At 31.6% G+C, this 17,419-nt stretch overlaps 1 protein-coding gene across 1 annotated transcript; it reads right to left on the reverse strand.

Annotated features, from left to right (window-relative positions):
* Positions 1–5,511: 5,511 nt before the first annotated feature.
* On the reverse strand, positions 5,512–17,047 carry LOC110642491 (phosphoenolpyruvate carboxylase 4). Its single transcript, XM_021794568.2, has 20 exons — positions 16,649–17,047; positions 15,670–15,833; positions 15,014–15,128; positions 14,490–14,567; positions 14,324–14,392; positions 14,115–14,193; positions 13,930–14,006; positions 13,713–13,808; positions 12,732–12,873; positions 11,090–11,221; positions 10,584–10,657; positions 10,202–10,480; positions 8,598–8,723; positions 8,376–8,477; positions 8,148–8,294; positions 7,867–7,965; positions 7,628–7,716; positions 6,907–7,033; positions 6,612–6,818; positions 5,512–6,419 (listed from the first exon to the last, which is right to left on the reverse strand). Exons 1-20 carry the CDS (start codon positions 16,802–16,804, stop codon positions 5,595–5,597), a joined length of 3,183 nt encoding a protein of 1,060 aa, XP_021650260.2. The 5' UTR covers positions 16,805–17,047; the 3' UTR covers positions 5,512–5,594.
* Positions 17,048–17,419: the final 372 nt, after the last annotated feature.

A 17,419-nucleotide genomic window follows, 5' to 3' on the forward strand; every position in this document is an offset into this window, starting at 1 on the left:
ATTTGCATTATTGAGAGAGCTAAAAGAATATTTAATAAGTTGCTAGCTAGCACGATTTGAAAGCTCATCAACTGTGGACCAAATTTGCCTCATCACTTCACATGCTTCTAATTAAAGAAGTGTGTACCTGCTAGCTTGTTCCTTAGTTTCTGGGCCTATAACCTTAAAAACCAACGAGAGATTTAATTAGAGGGGGCAAATCAAACCCACTTTATATATATGATGTTGATTGATAATTTGATATAATACTTCTACTACAACATGATCAAAGCCTAGAATTTTGGTAAGAAAAACATCTTTTATTGTGATCAAAGCCTAGAAAAGGTTTTGGTATATGTAGCTTTTGCGAAATGATGAAAAGTTGGCTTTAAAATATCTTCAATATTGTATTAAACTTCCATTTTTAAGTTTTTAACAGGTGATTTGATTTTCGTTTAATATTCTTATGTTAAGTTTTTCCTAAATTATTTAACAAAATATTTTATTTACTTATAAAAAAATATTTATAAGAGTTAGGTTTTTCTCACAAATTGATAGGAAGAGACTATTTTTCTTTTTAGTATTTCTTATATATGTCAAAGGAGTTATATGCATTGTAAATTACACAATTAAAAATAAATATCTCGATGACTCCATTTCATCTCTCTCAATAATCGCTATAATTATGAATTTTTTTAATAAGCTGTAATTATGAAAATTTACACCATATTATTGAACGAAAAATTCATTATCATTGCAACTACAAGATTTTATTTTATTTTTTTTTAACTGATTGATTGATACTATAATTAAGGTAGCTCAAAACTATTCTATAGCTTTGATATTTATTGACATCAGGTATTGTTTTAAGGTATTTATATGCCTATTAATAATACATTTTATCGTATTCATGTATTTAATTTTTTTTCCTTTTTCTATCGTCATGAAATATGAATAAATTTTATGCATATAACAATTGTATTTAATTATATATCAAGAGAAATAGAAAGATAGTGATATAAATAAGTCGAAAAAATATGTTGTATCATTATTGAAAATTCAATATTATCACAATTTTATTTTAATAACCCATCAAATAATACTAGTGAGAAGAGAAAATGTGTAATTAAAATCATCAATTTTGATCAAATGACTACAAATTTTAATACAATATAAATAATAAAATAAAGCTCGAAAATGGTTAATATTATTGATATGGTTGGATAAAATTACAAAAAATTTTCAATTTTGGAAAAATTTATATAAAATTTTTATAAAATTTAAAATTTTCACATATTCTACCAAAACTAAAATGGTTGAATAAATCGCAATAATTTTTTTTTTCAATAGGGCTTACTGTTATTATATAGTTTCGTGAATGGACATGATCGGCTAGAATTAATCCATAATTAAACACCTGTAAGGAAAGAACAGATTCTTATAGTACAATGCTATAGTCTGTGTAGAATTTTTCTTTTCTTCCCGAAGTACTATGTTATGAGGTATATATCATAGCCCCCAGCTATAATATCCTACAGCTAGCTAGGGTTTCCATAGAATAAGTTAGGCAGGATTGCAATGCAGCAATGCAAATTTAGTTCGATAATGTCTAAGCACCTAAAAAGAAAAATTAAGTACGTAAGATAGAGCTAATAATGGAAGTCAGAATCCAAATTAAAGAAATGAAGTGACCTCCCACTCAATAAAGAGGAAAAAAAAAATTGGAGTACTAGACAGAGTCTGATACCAGCAGATAAGTTGCCTTTGCAAGATTTGTCACTAGGAGAATAGCTCTTGGAGAACTTGAAAGTTGAAACTGTAAGATTCAAAATAAGCTGGACATCACTAATAAAAAGATAAAAGTTGAAATTTGCATGCTTAGGGAAGCTTCAATTATAGCAAGTTTTACAGGGACATATTTGATTGAACCTCACTTGCCATTGTTGCAGGCACGGTATCTCTCTTTTCAACAGCATTTGGCATCTTTTAATGCATTAGTTTTTTTTTTTTTTTTTTTTTTCTGAAGTACTAGAAAAAAGAAGACAAGCTCTAGTAGATTTGGGACATCGCTATATTCATATCTGCGGCCGAGTTGGGTGGATTTGGATTGCTCCATTGATTACAGGTTGTTTGAGTCATTTTGAATCAATGTAAAAAAAATTTAAGTGAATATGCGAATTGTGGTTTGATTTATCAAATTTGCTTTCAATTAAATCTCTAATTTTATAAAGTATTAATTTTTTTAGCAACATGCATTGCACCATTGTTTTATACGCATATGCTCATCATTCTTTTTTTATATATAATTTTTTATATTTATAATCTAATATTAGTATGATATATTAAATTTAAATAATCAATAAAATTTAGTCCTAATGCCAAATTATGATAACTGCATATTGCTTCTAATTAAAATTTATTTGTATTTTTAATTTTTTTATATATTAAGTTGTTAGTCCTAAACAAAATAGGGATGTAATTTTTTAAGCCAAATTCTTTGGTTCTATTATGTATTTACGTATTTTGGGGTACTATATATATATTTTAGTCTAGCATAAATTTATTAATTGATAGGTTTTTTTATATAATTAAGACATTATTGTAAAAATTATTTATGATATTAGGATTTAGTAATTTTAAGATAAAAATTAGAGTCAGTAAAATTGACATTCATTACTTATCAAATAAATAATTTTAATCTATTTATGTATGAAACACATAAAAAAATTTTTAATTAATTAAAATTTAACATTATAAGTTTTTAAATATTTAGAATAATTAAAAGAATAGTGGAATTGAGATTCAATGTTTATGAATTTTTATTAATTTTATTATAAAATTTTTTTTAATGAATTAATAATACTTATATACTTAAGATTATAGAATTATCAATTTTTTAAATTGAGAATTATGATGAAATATATTAGAATAATATTATAATTTTATTTTATTTTAATTATAATAATTATAATTTAATTTATTTACAAATTTAATTTGATGCAAATTTAATAATTAGAGTTGCATTATGCTTTTACTTAATTATATTAGTAAATCGCGTTTATTGACTATTTATACAAGTATTTATTAATTATTTATATACATATTTATATAGGAAGTAATAAAAAAAATATAATTATATTTTAACAGCAATACAAAGGGTGTTCTATTAGATTTGCAATTATGTTTATAGAAGAATCTATTAAATGCTAATTAGTTCTTAATTAACTATTCATATTTGATTTTAAACTCTAGCTAAAATTATTAAATGAGAATTTAATTTTTTTTAAGTGAATAAGATTCTAGTAATATAAAATTAAATAAATAAAAACATAAAACCTAATAAACATGAACAAATTCTAAATTTAGATGTTCTAAAAAAAAAATTTTAAACTTAGGTGTTAGTATATAGGTCCTCTAACCCATTAATTAATTTCATTAAACTAATTAAAAATAATAATTCAATCTTTATCTATTTATACATGTTAGTATCTAAAATCTTTTAGTAGTGTAACTTAAAGCTTTCTTAATTTCACCCTTTTTTTTCTAAATTTAATATGTCAAAATATATTTATATTATATATTTTTCAAATTATAATAAAATATATTATAAAATAAACTTTTATCTTCTTTTTTTAATTTTAGGATATTTTTTTTAAAATATATTAATGTTTAATAGTCAATAAAATTTATTCCTTCATTTTGTCATAATTAATACAAAATAAATAGGACTAAAAATTTTAAATTTATATAAATTTTAAATTAATTTTAATAATAAAAAAATATTATAAATAATATAAAGGATTAATGGTATTTTTAACAATCTTAAAAATTTTTGAGATAAATTAAATTAACAAAAAAGTTATTTATTAATATAATTTTATTTAATTTAAAATTGCTAGTCAAGTAAAAAATTGTAGTAGGAAAATAATAAATTTTGAATTTAAATAAAAAACCAAATTAATTCAATTAAACTAACAAATTTTAAATAATAATAAGTTTTATATATTTTTTAGCCAATTAAAATAGAGGACAATTTATTATTATTAAATTCAATCATAAATATTTTTATCAATTCTATTAAAAGTATAAATTTTTTAAATTAGAAAGTATAATAAAATTAGCTATTAATTATATGTTAATTTTATTTTATAAATAATATAAAACCCATTTAATTCATATAGTACAATACACATATAAATATTATGAAAATTTAATATTTTTTATTAAAAAAATCTTTTGTGGCTATATATAGTGAATGTATAAACATGTAAATAAGTCACTTTTATAAGTTTATATTGGAATTATAATAAAGAACTTAATTAAATAAAATTTAAAAAAAATAGAATTAAAAATTTTAAATTTATATAAATTTGAAAATTAATTTAATTAATAAAAATTCAAAATAAATTAATTTTTTAATAATCAATTAAATTTCATCATTTGTTGTAATAATGTAAAATTATCACGTGTGTTTTTGTCAAATTCAATGTTCACCCTCTCTGCACACATTTATATATATATATATAATAAAAAATTATAAATATATTAATAATATTAATTATTTTTTATAAAATTTTATATTTAATTGAAATTAATTATAAGAATGTTAAGAATTTAAATTTATATAAATTTTAAAATTAATTTAAATAATAAAAATATAATTATAATTAATTTTAAGAGTGTAAGGCAATTTAGGTAAAATTAATGTTTGTCCTTTTTCATACATTTATATATAATAGAGATTTAGGTTCAATTTTTTTTAGAAAAAATGTGTTAATTAAAATAGACAACGAGTGATATGGAAGCCTCTTGACGCAGTGCTTTGCCTCTGAACTTCAATTCATCCAACACATTGTGGATGTTTATTTTTGGCTCAAATCTCCAATGGATTTCTTTTGTGGCTCAATTATTTTCAGGAGCTTCAGGGCCAAGAAATATTCAACTATGGATTAATTACAGCACATATCTCACCAATTTATGGACATTAATCAAAGGACAAGACATAACACTGTTCTCACCAATTTATTGGCTTCCTTTTTTTTTTTTGTTTGGATTGCCAATTTAATGGCTTCCTATGTCTACTCAAAGAAATGCATGAAATAATCTGCCCTAGTACACAATAATGCATTTTTGCATGGCAGTCTCTGTGTCACCTGCATTTTGCTTGCGACTTGCAAGCACATCTATATAATTTCTTGCAGTATCAGGATTTAAGGTCCCGATTAGTTCTCTGGCAATCAGATATAAAATTTGTGTCATCCTCCGCCTTGCAAACACATCTTTTCAATCTCTTGCAGTACCAGAATTTTAAAATTGATCATCCAAAAATATCAAGATGTAGGTAACACTATGATAGCATTTCCACAACATACATATCCAAAGACAGAACCACTTTCATTGCAAAGACTAAAATCCAGTACGCATATTATCCGCATATATTTTTACCAACATTTGATCCTAAATACAGTTCTCATACTAGCAAACTTTAGCCATCAAAGGATAGCCCTCGAAAGAAGTTTTTTTTTAAAAAAAAAAAAAAAAGAAAGAAATAGAAGAAAAAAGGCGTAGCTTTCAGTCAAGAAGTTGCATGTTTCATGGAGCTTGAAAGAGTTTGCTCAACCTGTGTTCCTCATCCCAGCAGCAATCCCATTTATGGTAATGAGCAGGGCATCTCTGAGCTTATTGTTGTCATCATCGCTTCTAAGCCTCTTTAGAACCTCCACCTGCAACATGTTCATGGGATTGAGATAAGGAAGCCTGCTCTCTATAAGCCTCCTCAGGCTCCGGTTGTTCTCAGACAGTTTCTCATGCCCACTAACCACCAACACATACTTCTCTGTTGTTAAGAGTTCCCTCCTGAGTGCAGCTCCAAGCTCTCGCCTGCTCTCAGATACAAGCACTTCATCGTAGTGCTTGGCTATAGGGATGTCTGCCTTTCCTAAGACCATCTCTATAAGATCAACAGTAGATTGGAAAAAAGGCCATTCTTTGTACATTGCTTTCAAGTCTTCAGTAAATCCCTTCTCACAAGCACCCTTTAGACCTGCTCCAACTCCAAGCCAAGCAGGAAGCACAAATCTGGTTTGAGTCCAAGCAAATACCCATGGAATGGCACGAAGATGTCCAATACCAGTTGTGCTCTTTCTTCTTGTGGGCCGGCTTCCTATGTTAAGAAAGCCAAGCTCAGCCTGGGGAGTAGCCTCGTGGAAGTAAGCAAGGAATTCTGGATTTTCATAGACTGTACTCCTGTAATTTTGGCAACTGATTTTTGATATCTCCTCCATGACATTGCGCCATTTTTGTTCTCGAGGTGGAAGCGGGGGACAAAGGGTTGCTAGCAGGACTGCAGTTGTGTATATTTCTAGCTGTCTGACAGCAGTATGTGGAAGCCCAAACTTGGCCTGCACCATTTCTCCTTGCTCAGTTGACCTAAGAGTCCCCTGCCAATTGAATTCACATTCCCAGTGCAACATGGAAATTAGTAATAGTTTGCTTCAGAACAATTTCTGTCCCATAATCATTTAACTCAGTTAATGGAAATTAATGAAAGTTCATTTCAGTTAAGAAACTTAAATATACTGCTAGGTTTGAAACTAACTGACTAAAGGTTTCCATGATGCATTTATACTCACCATTACTGAACCAGGTGGTTGGGATTGTATGGCAAGATATGTGGGGCCACCACCACGACCAATACTCCCTCCACGTCCATGGAATAGAGTCACTTTGATACCATATTCATTGCATGCTGCCACAACATCCTCTTGTGCTTTGTAAAGTTCCCATGCAGCAGTGAAACGCCCAGCATCTTTACCAGAATCAGAATATCCAACCATCACCTATCCACAACTATTGGTGTAAGATCCAAAAATTTCCGTAACAATCCTACCAAAATCAATTTAGAAAACAGCTTTATGAACTAAATACCTCCTGATGCCCGTTATGGTTCTTAATAATGTGTTCCCGGTACCAATCAATTGATAACAATTTTCTGATCACTGAACCAGCCCCTCTCAGGTCTTTCACAGTTTCAAACAATGGCACCACTCGCAATCTGTTCCAATATGCATCTCATGAGAATATATACTGAAGATGAAATACTTACAAAGGACAGGCACTTGTCTGTTCATCATCCCAGCCAAAAGTTTTTAGAACAAGCAGATATAACCCAGTAAATTATCTAAATTTAGTTTAAAATAGTTTCTAAAAAGCCATCCCCCATGATAGGATATCATGTCCAGAAAAATAACCAACATTGGTGCAGCATCAGCAAAAGAAAAGAGGAAAAGCAGCTTTCAAAATGCAATAGCTTGGATGATTTTTAGCAATGCATGTTTAGCTATGAGTAAATAATCCACACATACTAAATAGTAAAAATAAAGTGTGCAAAGCTTTCACGAGTCAATAATAGGGAATCATTTTATTTCTGTAAATCCCCAAAGCAAATATCACCAGAAATTAGCAGGAAATCACTATCTCTGTTGCTAATCATATATGTAGCACAATTCTAAATGTCACAGGAAATTTATATACACTACTCCTAACAAACATGCACATATTTAAATGAAGGTATTGCTAAAAACATGACAGACACAGCACATCTGAAACACATTTGCTCAGAGCACTACCAAAAGAAATTTATACTCACGTTCCGCCAGGACATGGTCTCCCCAACTCCCCACTAACAGCAAGCCGGGCATCCTTCTGCAGAAGCTCCACAGCAAGGACATCACTTGCCTGCCAAACAGCAAGTTCTAGTCAACATTAATATAGATTCTCTAAGAAGAATAGGCAGATAATCTGATGTTAAACTCGAAGGCAGAAATTACTGTCTTTCTCAGAAAAATGAATGGATTTATAAGAATCAGTAGCAGTGGGTGATCATACATTGGATGCCATAGAAATCACATAAGCTCCAAGTGAATCACTTCCCAGCTCAGCAGCAACTCGAAAAGTATCCAGAACTTCTTTAACATCGGGAGCAACCTTCAAAGAGCCAATGTAAAGGAAAACATATCCACTATAACAAATGCTTGGAAAAGAATAGCAAAATATTTTTGGTTCATGACACATGAATACATGATACAAGAAGCCTTTGCAACTATCTCAAGAAAAGAAAACACCATATTTTTTTAGTTTAACTTTTTCAAACTGTCTAAACATGTTACCTCAATAGTAGGAGGAACTAGTGGTCGCTTCCCTTTCAGTTCTCTTGTTAGAAATTCCAGTTTCTTTTCTTCATCCCACTCACTATACATTCCCATGTCCAAATATTTCGTGATTGCATCTAGTGTTTCAGCATGTCTTCCAGATTCCTATTAAATAGCAAAAAAATTCAGTAAAAGACACTTTAATTAAGCACATAACTATGGTGAATAACCACAAACAAGATGCACCTGGCGCAGGTCTAGCTTCATTAATACCATCCCAAAGGTAGCAACTCTTCTAATCAGGTCAGCCAAACGACCATCAGCCAGAACCCCAGCCCCGCATGATTGCTGAAAAAATTGATTACTGAACAATCAATTTCAACTAAAACCATTGGAGGTTCCCCCTTCACTTTTATTAATAGCATTATTTGGAGGACAAAGTTGGCATAAGAAAGCATAAGATATTACCAGAGACTCGTAGCACAGAAGCAATGGTTCTAATAATTGCTCTGTTGTTTCATAGTAATCCCAAGGATCATATTCACAGGGAAGATCCTCTAGAAGAAGTTCCAGCCGTCTTCTTGTCCTTGTAAGCTGATATCAGAAATCATAACACAGCACACAGAAATTCACCATCATATAGTAAATAGAGAAAATGGAATTAGAAGCCTTATACTGTGTCAATAACAATAAAAATATCAGGGCAAATCAAGGAGTACAATTAATGAAAATTTGAAACTAAACCAATTAGTATAATGATCACTAACCCTAGAATGATACTATCTTAATTTTTTAGTTCATTTACTCATTTAGCTCTGACTAGGACTCAAACTTGAAATCTCACAGCCCTAAGACAATTCTAGTACCATTAAACTAAAGCTCACTAGTATTTTCGTTGAGAAGACGGCATAAATGAATGGCATCTTAATTTTTTAGCAGTTAGTTTTATCCTCTTTTCAAACTCTTCCCCAAGATCATTAATCCTTCCCCGCGTCATTAATTCAACCAGCACCACATTGTACATTAAAAACACAAACAGCCAATATAAAAAATTGTTCAGCTTCCCACTCCAAAAATCAAAGCCTTTCCAGACATCTATATCTACATCCTCAGACTTTTTTAGATCATTTAAATTTTGAAGACTTCATTTTTTTTTTTTTTTAATTTTGTATATGATGCTTCATAATGAATATTTGACTTGTACTTCTTAGCTAAGCTTTGCTTGTACTTTCACTGAAATTCACTTTACCTTCATAACCCAACAGAAACTTTTTAATAATAAGTAGATCCATCAGACAAATAATATCATCAATGAGCTGTTTCTCTATATGAAAACAGGTATGGAAATACCTTATAGGCTTTGAACAAATTCTATCAATTTAATCAACTCACAGTAACTCCTGTTTTTTACGTGACCAAGCACAGACCCTCTTTACCTTGCACTAAAATGTTTAGTTAATGATATATGGGACTGTCAAGATTCGAAATTTGGATGGTCAGAGAGGCTCTGATACCATATCAAGAAACCATTCAACCTAAAGGCTTTAAGCTTATAGGTGAGAGCCTCAAGAATAGTTATATATTTCTAACGATCTCCTAGTAAGTGTACAAACATTAGTTGAGCAGTCTAGGTTATTCACACCAAAATCATTAAAAAAATTAGAAACTAAAAAAAAAACTTATATTTTTATGCTCATTCACACTACTTTTGATAAATAAAGAACTTTAGTTTTACAAATTATGAATGTATTTATCATGAATTAAAATTAAAAAATTCCATGTAAAGAGTTGCTAACTTAAATTTTATTGCATTTTGCCCTTGGTTTCAAAGAATTTAAAAGTACTACCTTTGAAAGAATTTAGGAATCAAAATGAAATTTGAAAATGCTTGACATTGATCAAGCATATGAACCTTTTCTGGAAGGGGGAACCAACGTTTTGCACAGGCCATAGAATTTCTAATACTAGCCTTACCATCTACTGAATGGTATATATCCTCTAAGAATCAAAATTAACATATGCCTATCTTTTTCAGTAATTGGTAACTTGCAAGGAGCAGAAACAAGGAATACCTTATCTTTTACATTGCCAAGAACAATTCTATAAGGAGCAATTCCAGGACGTTGAGGCAGACTTGGCTCCAGAAGTTTCTGGAAGCTGGATCTTCCTATCTTAGATTCTGCGAATATTTTCCTCTGTGCAAGTAGTTGACTAGAAGTGAAAGATCCCCGTGGAGTCCCAGAAGAGGGAGAACTACTAGAGTTGGCAATACTTCCATTTGGGAATGATTTGTGTGAACCATGACTGGAATCCTGGAATGAAGATTCTGAACTTGAAGAACCTAGGGCATCCTATAATAAATACAACCAGATGGGGGAAAACTATTTGAGTAAAACTTGAATTATAATACTGATTACTATTAAAAGAAACATTTAATCCAAGAGTTTGGTTCACCTGATGACCAAAGGGCATGTAATCAGTCCCTGGAAGTTCCAGTTTGGGATACTGAGATCCACCATCATTGCAATCTAAGCAAAGTCATTAAGTGCAATAAAGGAATTATAAAACTCTACAGCAATTGCCTCACATATTAGACAAAACAAATGACTTGACAATGTATTTGTAGAGTAACATAGAAAGGGGCAGTAGAGATGGAATTGTATGGAGGGCTATGTTACTGGTTAAATAACTATTAAAATTTTCTAGGTCAAAATTCTAGTTTACCTCCAAATCCTTCAGGGGTACAAAAAGAAGATAACAGCTTTAAACAAGCATCTTGGAAAAGAAGCATTATGATATAATAACTTCATGCATTCAGGTATTCCCCAAATGGTGTAATATTAATTATTAAAATTTAAAAGAAAGGAAATTCGGTGGCAATACTGACTTCAGTCAAGCCATAATTGTATAGACAAGTCTGACGCTTCATACAGGAAATTTTCCAAACCATTTTTCTTTACCAGTGCAGGCAGGAAGATCAGCTCTAGCTGGAAGTTGCGTAGGAAGAGATGGAGTTTGTTGGCCATGAGATTTTGTTTGACTTCTGATCATGGATTGGTTCCAACTCTCATACCGATCCTCTGATGAAGTTTCTGTACAGAACATTGATCCACCATCAGAAAATGCAGAGAGACATAGTTGCAAGTGAACACTTCATTAAAATCAAGAGAGATTGATTCACCCATAAATAATTTAAAACCATTCCATATATTAGATTTGTACTGGTAAGGTGCATAAAAATACATTATATACAATTGCATATAATTCTTCACAGAAGAACCATTTGATTCATATTAAGGATTTTTTGACAGAGATTAGACAACTAATAGGTGAAAAGTGAAAACAATATCAGTTAATTCTTTCTCATTTTAGTTTTATTAGGCCCAACCAGGCACTAACTATCAATGATGACCATTTACCATAAATCCTTTTACACAATTTTTCCTAAAACCACCAAGAAACTTTGCAGGCTGGCTACAGAAGCACCCTCCACAAAGTCATTTTCAGGCATATTTATCCTCACATAAACAGGGAATAATCTGAAGAGATGCTGAAATCTAGGAATACATCATGCTAATCCAACTACGCAAGGAAACTGACATAAACTAACCACTGAACCAGGTTCTCTGCAGATTACGTACTTCAATTATAAAAACAAAACAAGAAAACGCAGAAAAATTTCCACAAGCAATCCTACTGAATATAAGCAAGAAAAAAGGGCCTAGAATAAATGAAAATTTTCCTGATGACATCATAATTTCAAAATGGTAGAAAATCATATGCTGAAAATTTAACCCAAAAGAACAAATGATTAAAAAAAAAAAAAAAAAAGAGAGAGAGAACAGAAGTGCATGCAATTTCTTCTTTATCCTTTCCTAATAATGAAGCAACACCACAAAATTAGACAAACTCAATAAAGAACTTCATTTATACAGTGTTATAATTCATAGTAGTCATAACCCAAAACCAAAAAGTTAGCATCCAAGTGAAAACAAACACCAGACATAAAATAAGCATATATACATATATTCCTCAAGGACCTCAACAATTACATTTGTTACTTTTGTACTCCAAGAAACATCTTCTTTTAACCACCATTTCTCACAAAACATTATTAAATTCTAAAATCAAATAATGTCTAGACAATAATTCCTGAAAGCACACTAATTAACACATATATTGAGGCTTTGCTTATGAATGGTGCACCTAAAGGTGTGTTTGGTAAAAGGTTAAATATTACCCTTATAAATTTTAGCTTTTACAGAGGGTAATTATTAACCTAGTCCCCCCATCCCCAAGGTTAACACTTAACGGCTCAATAAGGTATAAATATTAATGAGGTGAAAAGTTAACTTAGTTTCTTTAATTATCCAAACAACATTAATAAGGGGTTAAAAGTTACAGGGGTAACAATTACCCCTTATTAACCTCATAACAAGCACCCCCTAAGAGTAATTTTACATCAATTTTTGTAGGCCCCAATTTGTCTGGTATCTCTTTATGCATTTTCTCATTCATTTATTGGCAAGGGCATCTGTCACAAATTTAAAGTGAATTCCTTCAGAGCTTATATACAATTTTAAACATGCCAATGGCCCAAACCTTCTACTAGAATGTCATTTGCCACTTTTAACATCCCATCACTGCACTGACTCATGGATAGTTCGAATCTGAGGCTATCAACTTCCCGAATGTATAGGTCAATAGCCATCCACCTAGACAAAAGAGAGACATCTCTTGTGACCTGAAACAATGAAAGGAAGACCACGTTATGCACCTGATAGAATCAAGGGGATGTGAAAGTAAAATAACTCAGAAAACACACAAAAAAGTGCAAGAAAAAAAGCACAATCCAATGCCAGAGTTCTTCGGGGTGCAAAATAAGGGATTCTTCAATTTCATCAGTAAAAAGGCAAGTGATACTGATGGTGCATCAAGGATGCCAGACATTTCAATGTAAGCAGTTAATTTTAATTCAAAGAACCTGTAAATTCAAAGAATAAACTCTCATGCAAACCTAGAATTTTATAACACACCTTAGAATTAATAGCATAACATGTTACAGTTACTAAAACAAAGCCTTAAACTTGTTTCCTAATTTCCCGCCAATGTTTCCATAAAAATCATTCTCTCTTTGGCAATGCACAAAGAATAAGTGGTGAAATAGTATACACGTAATTGTAAATAAAGTTATTAAAAAAAAAAAACAGCAAGTGACAATAAGAAGTAGCAACTTACTCATGCTTATCCAATATCTTTCTAAGAGATTAGAAAATAATATGTAGGAACATTTTTCTAGAAAAGAATAAATAAATAAATAATAAAAAGGATTTTTTTTTTACCTCTCTTCCATTTACATTTTGCTGTTCTAATACCAAAAAAGATGCCTTTCCTAAAATGATGTTACAGTCATATTACAAAACGCTAGCCAAGCTCATCATCCTCATGTAACATTTATTAGTTAAATTAATGAACCAAAAATATTGAGATCCCCACCCATAAGCAAAGTTATACATAATTTTTCACCAACAGAAGATTTGTTATTGTCTAGCAAGCCACACAAAAGAACTTTAACAGCCTCACCTTTGCTGTTACATTGGGATTTCCATCTCTATCACCCCCCATCCAAGATCCAAACTTTATTGGCGTGCAAGTTAATGGAAGTGGCTTTCCTGTATGCTAAGGGAAGAAACAGAAATAAGAAAAATAGTAACACCAAAAACTGCAGTTAGAATCATGTATGAGAATGAGAAAGCCGCCAATAAATTTACCAGCATCAGAACATAAAATAGCAACAAACCTTCTTTAGCGAATTGCTGACACGACGTAAATAATGAGGTACAGCTTTCCACAGGGACTGCTCAACAATGTTCAAGCCTGAAAGGATTAAACATTATATCATCAGTTCCCACCTAGAGAGAGAGAACAATTCTTGCAAAGCATCAAAGCAGTCATTTGTATCTTATTTAAAATCCAATGGTCTACCAGCCCTAGCTTCATCCACTGGCGTAGGTTTATGACGCCTGAGCTCGTCTGTCTGCCATATTGAAGTAATCTCTCTTACCTGCAAATGCAATAGTGAACTGTCACCCACAAAAATATCAGAGAGATGACTTTTTCCATTTTGTCCAACCCTCACACTTTTCAGTGGCTTCTGTGATAGAAAAAGAGTTGTTAAAGGATGGGAACTATACCAGATCTTCAATCAGCATTTCTCTATCTTCATGAGTAAGATCAGGTCGGTCATTATAATCTAAAAGATGCTGCAAGAAAGACCAAGTTATATTCAGATACCAGGTACTAACACAGCATCTAAGATTATCATGATGTTAATTGAAAGCAATTATATTAAAAACTTACAGCAATTCTAATGTGCTTATATTGCAAGGTACGACGATTAATTTGAGTAGGATGTGCAGTAAGAACAATTTCAACCTCCTGCAACAGCAATAACTTGTCGAGTAACTATTTGGTACAAAAATACTAGATAGTTAATAATTGCATAACAAGCTTGCACTTAAACTTGCAATTGCATTAATTATGATCCATTCAATTGCCAAGAAAATTTGAGAAAAACAATAGGAATGCGTAATTATGATCTTAGACATCCATTCTTTGAGAATCTCTGCAACATAAGTTCCACTAAATGAAACCTGATACAATTACTTAGTTGAGGTACTCTTGTAGGTTTCAGAAACCTGAAACACATAAATTGCATTTGGAAATCCGATTTGCCGCCTCAATTCTCAACGAGAGTAACCAGCAAGTAACCAGGCAAGCCATGCCTTTGAAGGAAGCGGGGGGGGCGGGGGGGGGGGAGGGGTGTTGGTTGTGTGGGTGGTGGTGGCGGCGGCAACAAAGAAAAAGTACCAGTTCAAACAAACCTGCTTGCAAACTGTGTTATAAAGCTCCTCTGGAGAAACTTCACCCTGCAACAGCTGATTAAAAATGTCATCACAAGATTTTGATAGATGGGTCATACTTCGCGCCCTACGAACCCTGCAGAATGCAAAATTTTCCACAATTTAACAGTTTATCTAGAAATGTTTTCCTTTTCGTATTTAAAAATGAACTAGAACAGAGAAATATTCAAAAGTTGAACACTAAAAAGAGGAAAGGAATGTAAATTAAAATGCTATACAGTATGACTAACTCTCCAGTGGTTTATAAAATACATGTTAAAGGAACAAAAAAGAATGCTCAATAATGCAAATCCTCTATGCGAATTTTCTTTTCTTTCCTCCTACCATCTAAGAACCAAAAGAGCATTAGTTCATCATGTCTTAATATCAAAAGAAAAGAAATAAAAGGCTTCAAAAACATCCAACCTTCCTTTTGTCTGAAAAAAAAACAAAAAGGACAAAGAATTGGCGGTGATATAATTTACTGATTCCAAATTATGTAAGCCTAAATTGATTAATCTTTTGATAATTTAAGGACAGCAAATTATCAACATCAACACGACACTGAAACATAAAATTAATCAATTGATTAAATAGGTATTGCTAAGACAAAAATTACAATAGCATAAAGAAATTACCTGTGATGGGTCTCTGCAATTCCCATCAAATTAAGGTAATGGCTAAACGCACGAGCAAGAGTCAAGGCTTCCTCTAGTGTCATCTTTGACATCTCCAATGCCAGCTGCTTCTCTAGCAGTTCAGCTGTATCCTCTATCCCAGCCGATCTCATATTACACGCACTCTGTACAAGAAGGAAAGCCCCATGTAAATTTTTAGTCAATATCAGTATGAAGTACTCTCTTTTTGCCAACCAAGAAAATGCAGAAAGAGAATATCCATCAAATACAAGAAAAATGATTTGTGTTTTCCATGTGAATGACTGATTTCATATCTTGCGATCAAAATATGAATCAATATTCTAAATAATAAATTCTACACTAAAATTGTTGAGCCTGTAACCACGTTAATTGAAAACAAATAAAAAAAAAAAAAACCATGTTGCTGAATCTAATAAAAAACTTAAAACATATTCGTCAGAAATCCAAACAACCATTTAGCTACTTTTTTTTTCCAAAAAAAAATCTATTTTGTTAGTATCACGTCTCAGTTTTCCCAATATCCAAACCGGGGGGAAAAAGAGAGAGAGAGAGAAAGCCCGACAATTAAGAATATCCGGCACCAATTAAAGTGGAACTGTATTCATCGGATGTTCGATCAATATCTAGCACCAATTAAAATGGAACTATATTCTCAACATAAATAAATTTAGCTTTACATTTTCGACAAAACTCAATATGTATATTTCATTTCAAGTTATTCCCTCAGCTTTCTCAGCGACGAAAACAAAACCAACCATGCAAAGCCCAATAACAGCGACGACAGTATCCATAACTAAAAACCCATGGATTTTAGCAAAACCCAAAAATCAAAAACGATTTTAAAGCATCAGCACAGTGACTTATCTCACAGAAGAAGTGAATAAAAAACGGTGAGGCACCCTTCCCCTCCAACCCAGGGATAAACAAACAAGAGAAAACTCGAAATTTAAAATAAAACCTGAGCTAGGATCCGATTCCTTTCAAGTTTCTCCATAAAACTGCCTCCAACTTCTCTCTGCAACACATCGTTTAGCAGATTCCCAAGCAGTTTACAGTCATCATCAAAGCTTTGAAATGAGATTTCCTCAGCTATATCATCTGTTGTATCCGTCATTATACCCAGAAGGAAAAAAGAACACTCAACACTAAAACAGAGCACCTAGGTACACAAAAACAAAAACCCACTGTAGAAATCTAACTACAGAAAACGAGAACAAGTTGAAATATAGTGTTTTTCGTTTTCTTTCAGGGAGAGAGCGATATAGAGAAGATGAAACGGGCAGTGGTAATGGAGGAGAGGTAGAGAGAGGCAGAGAGAAAGAGAGTCCTTTGTATTTTTGTTTGTACGAAAACTTCTGTTAAATGCAGGGCCCAGTGCTTTTCACGGCAAAAGGAGAAGGCCAAGGAAGTATTGACACGTGGCGAACAGTGAGGGAAAGGTGGGCAGGTTTGGGTTCTCATGGTACTGAAACTAATATGAGCTTGTGATACCCAGGAGTTTCCGGGAATTCTTTCGTTTTAATATTTTCCCGGAAAATGTGCTTTTCTAGTTACTTATAATTCTGCCAGGAGACCCTCTTTTTTTATCAACTACTGTTTGGCACGGCAGAAAAAATATAGGATCTTTTCCAGGAGGATCCTTGGATCATAAACCATATTCCCTGCAGTATATTTGCCTTTTATCATGTTGATATGGTCAGATATTTTCTTGGGAAAAAAAAAAGAGTAT

The sequence above is a fragment of the Hevea brasiliensis genome, chromosome 17, assembly GCF_030052815.1.
Source record: "Hevea brasiliensis isolate MT/VB/25A 57/8 chromosome 17, ASM3005281v1, whole genome shotgun sequence".
NCBI lineage: Eukaryota > Viridiplantae > Streptophyta > Magnoliopsida > Malpighiales > Euphorbiaceae > Hevea > Hevea brasiliensis.